We start from the raw sequence: 18,730 nt of genomic DNA, 5'->3' as shown, positions 1-18,730 counted from the left end.
TTTTCGGTCCCTGATACTACACATCTATCTCATATCCAAGTTTTCGGTCCCTGATACTGAACATCCTCCTCCTTATACTCAAGTCTTCGGTCCCTGATACTGTACATCCTCTTCCTTATACTCAAGTTTTCGGTCCCTGATACTGCACATCTTCTTCCTTTTACCCAATTTTCGGTCCCTGATACTGCCCATCCTCTTCCTTATACTCGAGTCTTCGGTCCCTGATACTACACATCTTCCTCATATCCAAGTTTTCGGTCTCTGATACTGTACGTCCTCTACCTTATACTCGAGTCTTCGGTCCCTGATACTGTACATCTTCCTTATATCCAAGTTTTCGGTCCCTGTTACTACACTTCCTCTTCCTTATACTCAACTTCTCGGCCCCTGATACTACACATCTACCTTATATCCAAGTTTTCGGTACCTGACACTACACATCCTCTTCCTTATATCCAAGTCTTCAGTCCCTGATACAGCACATCTTCTTCCTTATATCCAAGTTTTCGGTCCCTGATACTGTACATCCTCTTCCTTATACTCAAGTTTTCGGTCCCTGCTACTGCACATCCTCTTCCTTATACTCAAGTTTTCGGTCCCTGATACAGCACATCTTCTTCCTTATACCCAAGTTTTCTGTCCCTGATACTGAACATCCTCCTCCTTATACTCAAGCCTTCGGTCCCTGATACTGTACATCCTCTTCCTTATATCCAAGTTTTCGGTCCCTGATACTGTACATCCTCTTCCTTATACTCAAGTCTTCGGTCCCTAATACTGTACATCCTCTTCCTTATATCCAAGTTTTCCGTCCCTGATACTGCACATCCTCTTCCTTATACTCAAGTTTTCCGTCCCTGATACTACACATCCTCTTCCTTATATCCAAGTTTTCGGTCCCTGATACTGCCCATCCTCTTTCTTATATCCAATTTTCGGTCCTTGATACTGCCCATCCTCTTCCTTATACTCAAGTTTTCAGTCCCTGCTACTGCACATCCTCTTCCTTATACTCAAGTTTTCGGTCCCTGCTACTGCACATCCTCTTCCTTATATTCACTGATATTTCACTGAACGCGTGGCAGTACAGAGCGTCAGAGGGAATGTGAAACACGGCCATTACTTTTTGGAGAGACTGTACATTAACTCTTTACACTCCTGTCCTGACTAGCCTTGTCTTATTCTGGTAGTTTAGTCACTGGTAGGAGCTTCTTAACTTGGACAAATGGCCGACTGCAGTAATCCTCTCTTCTTATGTTCTTATGTTCTATGTAGCTATTAAAGTAGTATGCTAACAGCTTTATCCTCGTCTATCTATCTATCTATCTATCTATCTATCTCTCTCTCTATCTGTCTATCAGTCTATCTTAAACTCCTATGACTCACTCCCAGCTGAATGAAATTGTCTGCTGTTAACTGGAATAAATTACTAGAGTTGTCCTCCCCGTGAGAAAGCTAACGCCCCTGGACAACACTATGAAGGGGCAAATATTCTCGTCTATATTATTAGTATTTTTTTTTTACACGCGGGCTCCTGTGACTGAGTGAATATAAAATAGTTGTTAGACAGAGTAGTAGTAGCGATAGTAGTAGTAGTAATAGTAGTTGCAACCCGAGGCTCATTTGAAGGTGAATCCAGTGGCCGAGAGAGAGAGAGAGAGAGAGAGAGAGAGAGTGAAATGACAGAAGGGCAGTGAGGTATCCGGTTTCCTTCCACTGTTTTAGGGTTACCACAGTGTGTTGTAATATGCCCTACCTTTCACACCTCAGTCCTGCCCTGTCCTGCCCTTCCCTACCATACCATTCCCTGCCCTGCCCTGTCCTGCTTTGTCCTACCCTGCCCTGCCTTTTCTTACCTTAAATATATCCAGACCTGATTTTTTTTTTCAATCTCAGTCCTGTCCTATTCTGTCCTACCCTATCTTTAATTGCCTTGTCTTGTCCTGTCCTGACCTGTCCTTCCTTATCCTACCTTGCCCTGCCTTGCCTTCCTCTATCCCTCTAGGTCCTACCTTGTTCTGTCCATCCTTTATGCATTCGTCCCGATTAGCACAAAACGATTTTATACAGACGAAAATAATGTTAGTAAACAAAAGGCGAAGTCATACTATACCATCTACATAAACATCTTCAGGCATTACAGAAAACGCGGGTTCTTTTGTGGGTAACTGCGATGCTTTGCTCAAAATTCATTACTTGTCCTGGCATCGACCCCTTTAGATTCCTGGTTTACTATCCATTATATTTTGTTCACTTTAACTAGGCGTAAAATTGCCATTAGTCCATCTTGAGTGTTGAGCTATGAAAAGAGAGTTATTCTGAATATGGTGCTAGTCACGAAGAGGTGCTACCGGTATGGCAAATATGTAAAGCCGTGGTATTATTTGGATATTCTAGGGGATGTACTCGTAAGATGCAAAAGGACGAAGATTCTAAATAGTGTTAAACATAAATGAACTTCAGTTGATGTCGATCCCATTGTTTAGATCAAGTGTTTCATATATATATATATATATATATATATATATATATATATATATATATATATATATATATATATATATATATATATCAGTTTTATAACACCTACACCTTTTAATTGTGTGGGCTTTTCATATTGGAGGTCAGATCTAGGGTTCGTTTACCCATTCGCTATAAAAGAGAGAGAGAGAGACCTAAGCAAACAGACAGCCAGACATGCTACTACCACAGAACCTGCCAATCCACAGCACAAACTAAACGCAGCATTTTCAGGAGAATCCACAGGCCTTACCCAAGTGACACGATAGGTTAATGAGCTAAATCTGTGTTCGAATGAGCCCAACAGAGAAATGGTTTACAAAGTAACCAAATGGATTAATTGTGAGAAAAAGGTTATTTCAAGCTGGATTTCTCAACGAGAAGGCTAGGGTTACGTAAGAAATTAAGAACATAAGAAGAAAGGATAATTACAGTAAGCCAGTTGACCCATCCTATGCAGTTTCCACAAGTGTGTGACTAAACGAACAGAATAAGACAAGATTAGCAAAGAAGAAGGCTCGCCCCCACCCACAAAACCCACCAGACGATTACCGGCGGGAAAAGATGAGAAGGAACACCACACAGTATAGAAAAACTGACGTGGAAACTTCGCACGAAAGTGCAGAGGGAGAAAAGAGACTATGATAATGAAATATGAAAAAGGGCAGGTTAACGAGCAAACTTTTTTTTTTTTTTTTTTATAAGCGATGGAAATGATTAAAACTTGTTCACCAGGTAGAGGGTCATTTCCCCTTTCCCTTATGCCCCTCCTCCCTAAGATCATCCCCTTCACTTCCCTTCACCTCCTTTCACACTCGCATCATCCACACATACATGAGAAAGATAATTTTAGCTGATGATGTACAAGCTTCATCGTCCTAAAGTCAATTTGTTTTCTCTTTGACCAAACTCCCTCTTTTCAGATCGATCGATGGCTAAGTGTAACCAGACTGGGGAGGTTGATTTGACTAGTAACCAAGGAGACTCACTAATGACTATATTTCGCAAGACTCTCATTTCCAGACAGTTTTACGACGGAAAGCCAGAGATTCTTCCACCAACCTTTTCCACTGTCGTAAAAAAGATAAGGGGAGGGAGGAGGGTGGCTTGTAGGGGGAGAGAGAGAGAGAGAGAGAGAGAGAGAGAGAGAGAAGGCGGAGAAATGAAGTGAGGGAGAAAGAACGAAGGAGACAGGATGAGAAGGATGAATTGTATGAGAGAGAGAGAAAGAGAGAGGGAGAAAGGAGAGAGGGAAAGAGGGTGAGAGGGACAGAATGATGGTGTGTAGGGGAGAAAAGGTGACAGGAGGAAAGGGAAAGGAGGAGAGAGGAAAGAAGTAGAATGGAGAGAATGTGAAAATGAGAAATGGGAATAAGAAAGAGAAGCAACTAAAATACTGACATCCATCTACCTGTCAATACCTATCTCTCTATCTACTTCTCTATTCATACTTGTCTACCTGCCTACCTACCTATCTATCTACCAGCCTGTCTACCTACCTCTCCACCATCATCATCATCATCATCATCACTAAATGGGATAGGCAGGTTCCAGACGCAAGACGAAGAAAATCACAAAAATTGGAATCATAGCATCATCATCATCATCATCATCATCATCACCATCACCATCATCATCACCACAGTTCTGGATATGAGGTGACTATGATCCCAAAGAAAAATAAGTAACCAATCGTAACAACACATGAAAAAATATCATTATCATCATCATCATCACCAACAACATCATCATCATCATCAACTCTACACTATTTTAATTACAATGGGCAGGATTCAGAAATAGAAAAAAAAAAAAAAAAGGAGAAAAAATACAAAAATTATCATCAGCCTACACATAAATAATGAAAAATGACCCACAGAGCCAAGTATTATTCAGGCATTTGAGAGTATTATGGTCTTCCTCATTTGCATTCCTATCACTGTCCTTTCTACCTGCCTACCCTTTCCTCTCTCTCTCTCTCTCTCTCTCTCTCTCTCTCTCTCTCTCTCTCCGTCGGATTCAAAGTAATTTTTACATTTAGGCGATATTACTAAACATCTTTGGAATAAATGAGAATCATTGTATGATTTTGCACACATTTTTATACGCCCGAGTCTGAACATAGACTTCGACTGCCCTGAAGCCCAGCAGCCTTCCTATACACCTCCATTCATCATCCCTTCGGCGCTAACACCCACCGTCCTTATCAAATACATGCTAGGGCCGTCTGACAGAAATCGTGTATTAGTATTAGCGGAGATGTTTTTATATGTGAGCGGGTCTTTGGTAGATCAGTAATGGCTACTTAGCGAAATTCAAACCCATTAAGCTATTCTCTGCCCCAGCTGGGATTCGAAACCATGTCAGTTGGAACAGAAGACCACATCTCTACCGACTCAGCGACCCCCTCCCCCAGCATAATGAATTTTTTTTTCTTCTTCATCCTCTATTCAGTTTATTCATCTTTTGAGAAGATTTTCGAAACCGAGGGATGAAAATACAACCTTCAATGAACCTATTATCCACCTTACTAATTAATAAGAACCACAGTATACTTTTAAATGAGGAATCTTCACCTTGGGCAGTCCTCACAAATGGGGTGCCGCGGGGTTGAATGTTGGGTCCCAAATTAATTATATCTATGAGCAACACAGACGCAGGATTAGGCAAAAGTAAATTATCAACCCCCAAAATTATTTATTACCTGTATAAAAACACAGACCCAGGATTAAACAATGCATTATCAGAATTTTGGATGACACTAATCTGGAAATATGCTATCGGGAAATGCGTAGGCTATCAGTGTAGAGATAATCGTGAAAATGGATTGTTTAGGAAATGGACTGTGTATTTTGGAATTAACACGAGAGAGAGAGAGAGAGAGAGAGAGAGAGAGAGAGAGAGAGAGAGAGAGAGAAAGGGATGCTGTTGGCCTTCTAGAGCAACCAGTTCTGCTGAGGGTTATGGCATCGAGGAGGAAGATGCTCTCTCTCTCTCTCTCTCTCTCTCTCTCTCTCTCTCTCTCTCTCTCAGGCTGTTTCCACACTTTATGTGACCATAAATAAGAAAAAGAAAAAGAAATAAGTATGGAGTAAGATAATTACCATTTGAGCTCATCCATTTGCAATCAAGTAAAAAAACACAAATAAGAAAACAAGCTTACACACACACACACACACACACACACACACACACACACACACACACACACACACACACACACACACACACACACATACATACACACACACACACACACACACACACACACACACACACACACACATACATCCACAACCCCTCCCCACACACACATATCCACAAACCTCTCCCACACACACACACACACATTTACACAACCCCTCCATACACACACGCAGAGCAACGGAATCAAAAGAAAAACACCGTCTGGACCTGTTTTTGTGTAATTGGTGGGTCTGGCATAGAAAGTACGTGGTAGGGCAGCGAAGGACAAGAGGGGCACAAGATCCACCCTGCCCTTCCATTCCTTCCACCTGACCTTAGGATTCTTCCCTTGCCCCTCTCCTTTCCTTAGTGGTGTGTTTTTTTTTCTGCTGTTACGCTCCTCTCCTTTCCCTAGCAATGTGTGTGTGTGTGTGTGTGTGTGTGTGTGTGTGTGTGAATATGCTCCTCTTCTCTACCTAGCAGTGTTTTTTTTTATATATAATACGCTTCTCTCCTTTCCCTAGCAATGTGTGTGTGTGTGTGTGTGTGTGTGTGTGTGTGTGTGTGTGTGTGTGTGTGTGTGTGTGTGTGTGTGTGTGTGTGATAATATGCTCCTCTCTTTTCCCGTATGTGTTTTTCTGTTAATACGCTCCTCTCCTTTCCCTCAGCATTTTTTTTTTTCTGATCCAGCACTTCCCTCCTTTACCAAGCAATGTATCTTATTTAAAATACTCAAATTTCCTTTACCTAGCAATGTGTTTAATGATAATATTCGCTTTTTATAACTGGGGAAAATACTCTCGCTACATCTCCTTTCTTTTAATTGATTGGTTGATTGACGGATTGATTGATTAGTAGAACATTCATTAAGCGCTTTATTGAACCTCTTTAATCCTGTGCGGGTTTATTGGGATTTGTTCTTGCATTTACCACTCATTTTATTAAGCTAAATAAATCCCACTGGAAGATAGGGATTAATGCCGACTTTAATCCCCCCTCGGATTCTCTCTCTTAAGCTGAAAAGGATTGTCTGGAGGTAGCAAAGATTAAAATACAAAAATAAGTAGGAAAAATGTGAATATAATTTGATAAATGAAATACGTCACGGGATGGAAAGGGTCAATAATCTGGAAATTTTCTTGGGCCCATCTCAACAGTTACTTCAACAAACAAGGGATGAGGCTATGGCACACCTAATGTCTGACTTGGCTCGTATCTCTGACTGGGGTAAAAATAATATGGTCGTCTTTAATGCATCAAAGACTCAATTCTTACACCTATCAACCCGACAAAATCTTCCACAGGTATATCCACTAATGTTTAATAATATTCAGCTTAATCCTGCATCATCCTTGAACATGCTTGGGGTTTCATTTACTCGGGACTTATCTTGGAAAGATCATATTACATCTCTTGTAAAATCTGCTTCCAAGAGATTGGGTGTGCTAAGCCGACTCCGCTCTTTCTTTACCCCTGCACAATTGTTGACTCTATACAGGAGTTTTATCCGCCCCTGTGTAGAGTACAACTCTCATGTGTGGGGAGGCTCCCCACATACAGCTCTTCTCAATAGGGTGGAGTCAAAGGCTTTTCGTCTCATTAACTCTCCTCCTCTTACTGACTCCCTTCAACCTCTGTCTCTTCACCGCACTGTTGCATCTTTATCTCTTTTCTATCTCTACTTTAATGGTCACTGCTCCTCTGAACTGTCTGCGTGCATTCCTCCACCTCTACGACGGGCGCGTAGCACCCGTCTGGCAGCAAACTCTCATCCCTTTTCTGTCCAACTCTCTAATGCAAGAGTTAACCGTTACTCCCAGTCTTTCATTTATGCAACAGGTCAGCTCTGGAACTGTCTCCCTCTGTCTGTATTTCCTGCTGCCTATGATCTCCAGTCTTTCAAACGCAGTGTGTCCAGGCATCTCAAAATGATCGGATCTTGATTTTGGCTCTCTATTGTATTTTGTTTTTCTCTTGGAGGGAACTGTTACTGCGGGCTCATGGCCTTTGGTTCCTTCTTCCTCGCATAAAAAAAAAAAAACTTGTTTTGATTCGAGTGGGTTTTAGGAGACTCCCTGACCCCCTCCTCTTCTCTCTCTCTCTCTCTCTCTCTCTCTCTCTCTCTCTCTCTCTCTCTCTCTCTCTCTGCACCTCAAACCCTTTCCCTCGTACCCCCCTAAGGCTGGAAGGTCAGGACAGGTGGACAGGTATATAAAGCCGAGTCTCCGATACCCAGACATCATTCTCAGACCCACCCTCATTCAGCAGACATGAAATTTGTGAGTTCAGCCTCTACTCATACTCACCTCTCATCCTTACACCTCACTCATTTCTCATACTAGCCCTTATTACTCCTATCACATTCTCATAATTGTTGTCCAGCTCTCATACTTCTCATACTCGTATCTCCTACCCATCTCTCATACTCACTTCCCATACTTATCCCTATTCAGGTCTCGTACTAGCCTTCTATACTCATATTTCACTCCCATACTTGTTATCTATCTCTTATACTTACTTCTCATACTCACCTCTCATATTTACACCTCATTCACCTCTCGCACCTCACAATTTCTAAACTATAACGATTTAAACTGCGTATAAATGGGTGTCAAGGGGCAATACGCAAAATAAATAGCGTAGCCAAAGGTGCTACGAAGTCTCTGTGGCTTTTTTCATACAACTCTCTGTCTCTGCTCCAGGGGGTTACGGTATAAATTGCATATAACGCAAAATAAATCGCCCTGGAAGAGAGGCTACGAAGTCTATACCATTTTTACGAAGCCCCTCGGTCTCTTCCCCAGGTGGTGCTTCTCTCTGTGGTGGCCGTCGTTGCCATGGCCTCCCCCCAACCCCAGCTGCCACCCGTTGCCATAGTGCGCGACGACAGGCAACACGGCGGCGACGGCAGCTTCAACTACGTGTTCGAGGCGGAGAACGGCATCAACGTGGAGGCATCAGGGAGCCCAGGCCTGAGTGGACAGACCAACATGCAAGGCGTTTACAGGTGAGGTCTTGAGCCTTCCAGTGCTTGTCTTAGATCTTCCACTGCTTATTTTTTTTCTGTCGTGGCCCTTCCAGTAGCTGCCTTAACCCTTCCAGAACCTGTCTTAACCCTTCTAGTATCTATGTTAACCCTTCCACGACCTGTCTTAACCCTTCCAGTACCTATCTTAACCCTTCCAGTACCTATCTTAACCCTTCCAGTACCTGTGTTAATGTTTCAAGCACCTATATCAACCCTTCCAGCTCCTGTCATTATCTTTCCAGCACTTATTTAAACCCTTCCAGTACCTGTCTTAACCCTTCCAGTACCTGTCTTAACCCTCCCAGCTCCTGTCATAATCTTTCCAGCACTTATTTCAACCCTTCCAGTACCTGTCTTAACCCTTCCATTACCTCTCTTAACCCTTTCCACTATCCATCTCTAGCTGGTAAGACCAATATAAGTAGGGCGGCTACACTTCAGAATGGATAACCAACTCACAACCCTTCCTTACATTGTATTGTGTAAAATAAAAATAGCAGTCACCTTTTCGGGACCACATTCAAGGGTATGGCAAGACTGTCACCCCGATTGAAGCATGTTAACCACTCATTTCCCAGTCACATACACAAAAATATCATTTAACTAGACAGGCAACTTTCCTCCTTTCTTCTCTTAACAGTCTCAGTCACAGAAATACTGACTGTCCCGAAGTATGTTCAGTCATTTAACATCACTCAAAGTAGCAGTAGTAGTTGTAGTAGTGGTTGTGGTAGTAGTAGTAGTAGTATTTGTTGTTGTTGTCGTTGTCGTAGCCCCAGGTTCGTCTGAAATGTGATCTCAGTGGACTACAGGCTTAGATTGCCCTTCTACGGTCCACCATCCTCCTTTTGGGGGATAGGGAAGTAGTTGAGGGACGTTTGTATAACCAGGCAGATGAGCCACCTGGTTATGACTGTGCCACCACATGAAGGCGTCCCTCTCCAGCACCATCACTCAAAGTAAATCGCGGACACGAAATAAGATGGGCTAAAAAAAAAAAATGCGCTATATATATTTTTCCTTTCACTACAGTACACCTTTAATGACGCCAATCGAGGAGGTTTGGTAGATGCTGTTTATTTATCTATCTGCCCGTCTATCTGCCTGTAAACCTACCTACCGGCCAGTCTATCTATTATTTCTATTTGTCTATCTAAGAACCTCTCTGTTATCTATCTCTCTACCTACCTTTCTATCTGTCTGTATACCCATCTATCAGTCAATCTCACTATTATCGATCTAAGTCTCTGTTTTATCTGTCTATCACCTTTTCTGTCTATCTGTATACCTATCTACTAGTCTCTCTATCTACCTGTTACACCTGCCGATCTAACCTCTCTAATTATCTCAGGTACACCCTTAATGATGGCCGCGTCGTGGAGGTCCGCTACATCGCTGACGAGAACGGGTTCCAGCCTCAATCCGACTGGCTGCCCACTCCCCACCCCCTTCCCGCACACGCCCAGGAGCAGATCCGAGTGGCAGAGGAGCAGAGGGCCAGGGGCATCACCTTCCAGTAACACGGAGAGACAACCGGACGCAACGGAACACTACGGAACACTACGAAAAATTACAAAACACTACGGAACACTACACAATACTATGGAACACTACATAACATCACGGAACACTGCGGAACACTACGGAACGCCTTGATATTATGCCTGAGAATGTTAATGGGATTTTTCGCTTATCACTCGGACTCGTTTTTTTTTAGTGGCCCTGGAGCTCTGCTAATGCCTTCTGCTTAGCGATTTATTCTTCATATTAAACCTCAGTATCTTCTTGCTATGACACTGATCCAAGGTATGTCGGTAATAAAGCGGTACAGAAAACATAGAAGAGAATGTTACGAGGGGTAAGAGCGATGACCAAATCGATAAGGAAGAGGTGTTACGCTATTTCCCGTGTCACCTACAGTACAAGGGTTGTTTTTTTAAGAATGAATCGCTTATTGAAGGTTATAAAGAAAATATTGAAAAACAGGGGTAGCTTCTGAAAAAAATAACTTCACATGGAGATAAAGATCCTCCATTTGACTTATTCAGAGCAAGAAAAAATCAAGACAAATGTTCTTTTTTTAGTCTTTCAGGTATAACTTTTTTTTTTCTTAGTTTCATTCGGGATATTCCATTAAACGTTCTTGTCTGTTCTCCCACCTTGTTCTCCAAATACTCCTTTCAGTAATCGTCCTTCGTTCTTTGTTCTGCTGTTTAAGACTTTGTTCTTGGAGTCTGCTGATGGGGGTATAACGAATAACATGCAGGATTGTACGAGAAGGCTGATTACGTGTGTATGTGTGTGTGTGTGTTGATGTAATGTTTGTAATAAAATTCTGTTATCTGCAACCTTACATTTTATTTATTAGCCTTGATCAAATAGTGCTTCCAGGAACAGTCATCATCATCATCATCATTAACAGTAACAATTTATTCCCACTATTATGAATGAGGTAGTTGAAATAAACAGAAATAAACAATAACAAAAACGCAAGAGTATCATCATCATCATCATCATCTAGCAGGAGAATTGCCATCATCATCATCATCATCATCATCATCATTACCCTTTTCCCTCAATCTTAACGAGGTGGGAAAGGTCCAGAAACAAAACTGAGAAAAAGGAAAAATAAAACACCTAATATTAGAGCTACCTTCAGTAATTGGGTTGCACCTGCCCTCCCTCATCATTAACGCCTTCCAAATTATCCACAGACGTAAAAATAATCCTTGTTGCCCGACGTGTCACAATCTTTTCAAATCATCCTCAGTGACCTAAAATATGATGGTATTCTAATAACAAAGTCAAATTATTTCATGTATGGCATATATACATAGTAACGTAATAAATATAACCTTTACTGTATATTTTTAACACTTGCCCTACTATACATAAATGCTAAACATCACATTATATGACTTTATTATTTTTATCTCACTATTATTATCTCAGTTATGGAAACTTATGAGGCAATTACATTAAGTCGTAGTGGTGGTGAATAGGTAAACCACAAACACCACCTGCCTAATTAAAAAAGGTAACTCTGACTACACCTGTGGCAGTCCTATCTCCCCTATCATTTTACCTGCTGGGCCATGCGATACGGTGAAAGTAATCCGACACACACACACACACACTCTCTCTCTCTCTCTCTCTCTCTCTCTCTCTCTCTCTCTCTCTCTCTCTCTCTCTCTCTCTCTCTCTCTCTCTCTCTCTCTCTCTCTCTCTCTCTCTCTCTCTCTCTCTCTCTCTCTCTGCCATTACTTAGCTCATTGGCATATTTTCATGTTGTGGTTCTCTCTCTCTCTCTCTCTCTCTCTCTCTCTCTCTCTCTCACACACACACACACACACACACACACACACACACACACACACGAGGGGAAAACAATAGGTCCCTGATAACCATAAACTTCTGGTGTAGAGAGATGGCAATTTTAGGCCAAGTTAGAATGAAAAGGGCTTCCTAACATATCCTAGCGTTAATCTATTGTTACAACTCAGCATTCAAGGTGGAGAGATGGCAGTTTTAGGCCAAGTTAGAGTAAAATGAGCACAGTACAATTTTCTAGTGCTAATCTATCGTTGCAACTCAGCATTCAAGGTGGAGAGATGGCAATTTTAGGCCAAGTTAGAGAAAAAAGAAGCATAGATCACTCCACGCCAAACCCCGTCTTTTCCAGCCAGGTACTTTTCGCCTTCATCGCTGTCCTAGCCTCCACTCTCCCCAGCTCCCTGAAATCCAGTCTGAAATCCAGCCTGAAGTACAGTCTGAAGTCCGCCCAGTCGTTCTTATCCTTCTCAACGACCCGCAGAACGACAGAAACGGCTACTTCACCTTCGCCATGGAGACCGAGAATGGGATATCCGTGGAAGGGATCGGGTCTCCGGGAGTGGCGGGAAAGACCAACATGCAAGGCTGCTACAGGTGGGTGGGTCATGTAGATTCGTAACGCCTCTTCCTTAGCGATTTATTTTGCACATCACAAGTCAGTCAGTGCCAATTTCGGACGAGTCGTGTTCTGAGTCTCTTTGGAGATTCGTAACGCCTGATTATTAGCGATTTACTAAGAACGTTTCAGGTCAGACACTGCCACTTCAGGACGAATCGTGTTCTGAGTGGCTTTGCAGATTCCCGAACGTCTTTCCCTGAGCGATTTATTCTGCATATTACACCTCAATATCCTCTTGCAAGCCACCGATGCAACCTATTTTTTTTAATGCAAGAAAGGAGGATATGAATGGCGGTATACGTAAAAGAAATCTCTTAGAAAAAGGTGTTAAGAGGTCCTTATATGCCACCTAACCCCGTATTCTCGTCGGTTAAGGAAGCTCCCTATCACATCTTCCTAGGGGATTTATTTTGCTTATTTCACCTTGCCGTCCTTCTTCTGTGTTCCTTAAATCATTCTAATATTTCTTTACTCTGCATAAATAACACATACAGCGATGTAAGCCAGCCATATTAAAAAAAAATAAGTCGGTAAATAAGAGGTGTTAGGGAGCTTTCTCACTCGACGAAAAAAAAAAAGATTAGAGAGGCAGCAACGACAGAAAGGTTTGAGAGACAGCTAAGACAGAAAGCTTTGAGAGACAGCTAAGACAGAAAGCTATGAGAGACAGCTAAGATCTTTAACTCGTGTCCCTTTCCATCCTTCCCCCCCTTAAGCTACGAGAGACAACTAAGAAAGAAAGCTAGGAGAGACAGCTAAGAAAGAAAGCTAGGAGAGACAGCTAAGAAAGAAAGTTGGGAGAGACAGCTAAGAAAGAAAGCTAGGAGAGACAGCTAAGAAAGAAAGCTGGGAGAGACAGCTAAGACAGAAAGCTAGGAGAGACAGCTAAGAAAGAAAGCTGGGAGAGACAGCTAAGAAAGAAAGCTGGGAGAGACAGCTAAGAAAGAAAGCTGGCTCGTGTCCCTCTCCATTCCTCACCCCCTCCCTCCCTTCATGTACACACTGGAAGACGGTATAGTGGCTGAATTTCCCCACCCCACGTCCCCTTCCCGCGCACGCACAGGAGCAAGTGCGATTCGCGGAGGAGCAGCGCGGTCCGGGAGTGGTGCTTGAGAAGTACCAGTTGCCTCGAGGTGTTTGAGAAATAGCCCAGCGTTTGAGGAATCGCCCAGTGTGTTTGAGAAATAGCCCAGTGTTTGAGGAATAGCCCAGTGTGTTTGAGGAATAGCCCAGTGTGTTTGAAAAAGTAGCCCCATTTCCCCATTAGCACCATGCTCAGGAAAGATTGTTTGAATTATTTATTGTAATTAAGCTCAAATAAAGTCATTTTACAACATCTTGTTTTATTAGTTGTCCATGTAAGGTACTGTACTATGAAATAAAGGAATGACTGAATGACTGATTGACAACAACAACTACTACTGCTATTACTACTACTAGTACTACTACTACTTACTACTACTACTTCATCTACTACTACTACTACTACTACTACTACTACCACAAAACGCTCAATGGTGTGTTTATGCCAGACCTGTATAAAACATGAGATGATGATAATAATAATAATAATAATAATAATAATAATAGGGTAATAATGAGAACAATCATCATCATCATCATCATCATCATCATCATCGTTGCAACAAGGGCTTGATCGAAGGTGTGTTTGTAAAGCACAGCATCACAGATCTATTGCTCCTGTACGAATCTATGACTACTACATGGGTCTAATGTATGGATCCACTCCTGTGCAGATCCACTCCTGTGCAGATCCACTCCTGTGCGGATCCACTCCTGTGCAGATCCACTACCCGGTGTGGAATGGGGACAAAATGGTGACGTGAGGTTGGAAGCCGTTCTCGTCGGCGATGTAGCGGACCTCTACGATACGTCCATCATCGAGGGTGTACCTGAGATAGATAGATAGATAGATAGATAGAGGGAGAGAGCGAGGGGGGAAGGGAATATAAGCAGATAATGGATGAATAAACTGATTGATAGATGAATGGATAGATAGATATAGACAGACACAGACAGACAGATATATTGATAGATAAATAGGTAGACGGATGTGAAGAAAGATACATTTTAACTGATAGATAGGAAGCCCAGTTACTGATAATAGGTAGATTTTCCAAGTAGGCATATAAGTAGGTAGGTAGGGAGGTAAGTGGGTAGATAGATAGCTATACAAATATAACTGAAATATAAATAGACAGGTAAACAGACAGGTAGGTAAGTAGGATATTCAGCTGACTGATAGATAGCCAGATTCAGTGAGAGATAGATTGATGGATAGATAGACAGACAGACAGATAGACAAACATATAGATAGATAGATGAAGGGATACAAAGAAAAATACATAGGCAGACAGGTATGTAGGTAGGCAAATCAGGTAATAGATAAGAGCCAGCTTGACTGATAGATATGTAGGTAGGTAGGAGGGCAGGTAATTAGGCAGGAAATTAATAGAGAGACAGAGAGATAGGATATATGAATTTGGTCAACTGATATATAGATAAGAGACAGTGGATTAAATAATAGGTCTTTCATTAATTGATTGATTGATAAGGTAATGGCCCAATACTTCAATATACTCCATACGATACAGGTGTGTGTGTGGGTGAGAGAGAGAGAGAGAGAGAGAGAGAGAGAGTGTGTGTGTGTGTGTGTGACGAACCTGTATGACCCCACAATATTGGTCTGACCCTGGGAGCCTGGTCGCCCTTCAGCCTCCACTCGGGTACCGTCTTGAAGCTCGTAGTGATACCTGAAGAAGCCGTCGCCAACATGTTCCTCACGCCCTTCGCTCACCACCCCAATTGCAGGTGGAGAAACAGGTGGAGGAGGAGGACGAGTAGGAGGAGGAGGAAGAGTAGGAGGAGGAGGACGAGTAGGAGGAGGAGGAGGAGTAGGACGAGGAGGAAAAGTAGGACGAGGAGGAATAGTAAGAGGACGAGGAGGAGTAGGAGGACGAGGAGGAGGAAGAGTAGGACGAGGAGGACGAGGAGTAGAAGGAGGGTAATCCATAGCGAGACAAAATTTTGGGTTGATTTCAGGGCATCGTGGAGCAGCAGCAGCAGAGACGGCCAGGATGAGACAGCCGAGGACAGTCTGACAGCAATGACAACACCTTATTTTAGGCTTTCATGTACACGGATTTACACCTGTTGATCGTGCAAGGATATTTACACCTATTGATTTACACCTATTGATTGTGTGAGGGTATTTAAGACAGATAACCACAATGGGCTAATGACAGGGTAGGGGTTGGGGTTCTGTGACTTCTGCCTCTCTTTTTTATTTGGCTCTTGTATGTATGTTTGCCTGATGTATGAATGTATGTATGTACGTAAAGTGTATGACTGTATGTATGTAGGTATAAAGTAGCCCCAAGTCCACCTGAAGCACAAACCCCCTGGGGTGCGTACTAAAGTTGTCCATCGGCAGCCCACCATCCTCCTTTCGGGGGATTGAGAAGGAGATAGGGAGAGTTTGTATACAGTAACAGGGAGTGGATTTGCCCGGTTTTATCAATGCAATCACCTGAAGGCGTCCCTCCCCAGCACCCAGCTATGTAATTAGGGACCTGCATAGGAATTAGATTGTTGCATGTTTTATTCCAGGAAAAGGCTGAATCTTAACAGCGTTTATACAGTCGAAAGGCTTTAAATTCTAAGTCTGATTCTGTGTAGATTTTTTTTTTTTTTCGTGTATCATAACATGGAAGGAGAACAAAATAGTTGCTTAACCATGCTGGTCTGGTACGAATAATGATAATAATAATGATGATAATAATAATAACAATAATCATCATCATCATCATTATTATTATTATTATTATTATCATTATTATTATTATTATTATTATTGTTGTTCTTGTTGTTGTTAGCAATAGTAGCAATAGTAGTATTAGAAGTAGTAGTAGTAGTAGTAGAAATAATAGTAGTAGTAGTAGTAGTAGTAGTAGTAGTGCTAGTACTTGTTGCAGTAGTAGTAAGAATAATGATAAAAAGAATAACAATAACAGTAATAATAATAATAACAACAAAAACTAGAACTCTGAAATTACTGAAGCAATATTCAAAGAACTCCTCGTTCTAGATGAAAATACTTTTGTTACCATTGTAGACCTAATATTAACGGACTTGTTGGTATGACTAAAAAAAAATTACGGATTTTGAGCTGTGACCTTGAGATCAAGGTCAAGGTCATTCATACAATGAAATCATGTTCACTCATGACCCACTACATTTCCACACAGTTGGGTCAAAACTGGCCAAATACATTCCGATTTAACACTTTCAGTCATGAGGCGGCCATTTTGATTTTCCTCAAAATCTTATAAAGCATTTGTTGGATTTCAATATCAATACCCAGGTGCACTAGTATATGTTGACCACTACACACTGGAACATTTGCAAAGCAACTGATTCTGTAGTTTTTGCTGCGCATGAGAGCAAACTTTGAAAAAATAACATAGTGGCCACCAGCTCGGCGCTAGTGCTAGGAAAAAAAAAAACAGTGCCAAAAGAAGCCTGCAACCAAGATGCATCACTCTTGAAAATTTTAAGTCGCTATCTCGTACGCTCTTGGAATGCCAGCGTTCCAGATCTTCCCCCCTCCCCCCCAAAAAAAAAAGAAAAAATCTACAAAATCAATAGGATCTCCACAGAATGTGGAGTTCTTAATAACAGCATAATCAGCAACAGCAATGACGGCAACAACAACAATAATTATTAATAAGAATAAGATTAAGAATAAGAATAAAATAATAATAATAATAATAATAATAATAATAATAATAATAATAATAATAATAATAATAATAATAAAATAATAATAATAATAATAATAATAAATGTTCTATTAGATGTATTTATACGTGTCAGAGAATGAAAATAAGTTGTTGTTGTTGTTGTTGTTGTTGTTGTTATCTGAAATGTGAACCCGGTGGACTGCAGGCAAAATTTACCCTCCTTCTGCAGTCCCCCATCCTCCTTTCCGGGAACAAGGAGGGGGAGAGTTGAGAGATTTCTCTATAACCGGACAAGCTCTACCACCCGGGGTATATCGGTGCCACCACGTGAAGGCGTCCCTCTCCAGGTCATACCCTAGTCTTTATACTCAAAAGTGAGCGATGGAGAGGGACGCCTTCACGTGGTGGCACTGATACATCCGGGTGGTGGAGCCGCCCAGTTACAAAATTATATAAATAAACATCCCTCAATAGCTCAGCACTAGTCACGAAGAAGAGCAATGGAAAGGATGTGGATCCGTAGCATTGTCTTTTTTTCTGCCACTGAGCAACGTGGAATAAGCTACAGAAAGAAAAGAATTTGGGCCAAGTTACAGTGACGCTGGGTTGAAAAACGCACTCGGGAAATTACGGATTGGGGGGCAAACGCGGCATCCTCTGGGCCATAGAAACCTCGCACACGTCGTCTTCTCCAACACTGATCATCTCCAACACTGATAGTCTCCAGCACTGATCATCTCCAGCACTGATCATCTCCAACATTCATCATCTCCAGCACAATCATATCCAACACAGATCATGTCCAACACAAATCGCCTCCAACACAAATCTTCTCCAATACAAATAATCTTCAGTATCATCATCATCATCAGCCGTTTGAGTGTTCACTGCAGGACCGGCCTATCCCGACCGAAGTCGGGACGATACAGCCAATGTATCTCGACCAAGTGGCTTAGGCTGTCTGGTAGAGATTGTATGTAGGGTGAGAAGTGCTTGTATGTGTAATTATTGTGTTGGAGTGGCTTTGGATGTGTGTGTAGTCTGTGAACCAAGTGTAATCGGCCCGCGCAAGCCGACTGGGTGCAAGCATACTTTACAGTAAGCGACACGCGACACTGGTTCAACCACAGCACCCCTTGTGTCCGCCAATGCAGTACGTGGCCGGGTGAACACTCCCAAAGTTTCTTACCCTGGCGGGGCGCGAACCCTGGTTTACCGGTGTACGAAACGCACACTCTACCACTGTACCACAGAGGCTCCAATCTTCAGTAAACAGTATAT

General features: G+C 42.1%; 1 protein-coding gene across 1 annotated transcript; it reads left to right on the top strand.

Moving 5' to 3' along the window:
• The first annotated feature begins 7,976 nt into the window (after nt 1–7,976).
• LOC145394701 (cuticle protein AM1199-like) lies at nt 7,977–10,254 on the top strand. The gene is made up of 3 exons (XM_080268481.1): nt 7,977–7,985; nt 8,511–8,713; nt 10,086–10,254. The coding sequence occupies exons 1-3, from the start codon at nt 7,977–7,979 to the stop codon at nt 10,252–10,254; spliced, it is 381 nt and encodes a 126-aa protein (XP_080124607.1).
• The last annotated feature ends 8,476 nt before the right edge of the window (nt 10,255–18,730 follow it).

Source organism: Coenobita brevimanus, chromosome 28 (assembly GCF_032717465.1).
Source record: "Coenobita brevimanus isolate Jiangsu-jjx chromosome 28, ASM3271746v2, whole genome shotgun sequence".
In the NCBI taxonomy this organism is placed as follows: Eukaryota; Metazoa; Arthropoda; class Malacostraca; order Decapoda; family Coenobitidae; genus Coenobita; species Coenobita brevimanus.
Note: the sequence above shows the minus strand (reverse complement) of the source record. Positions and strands in the feature narration are given on the sequence as shown.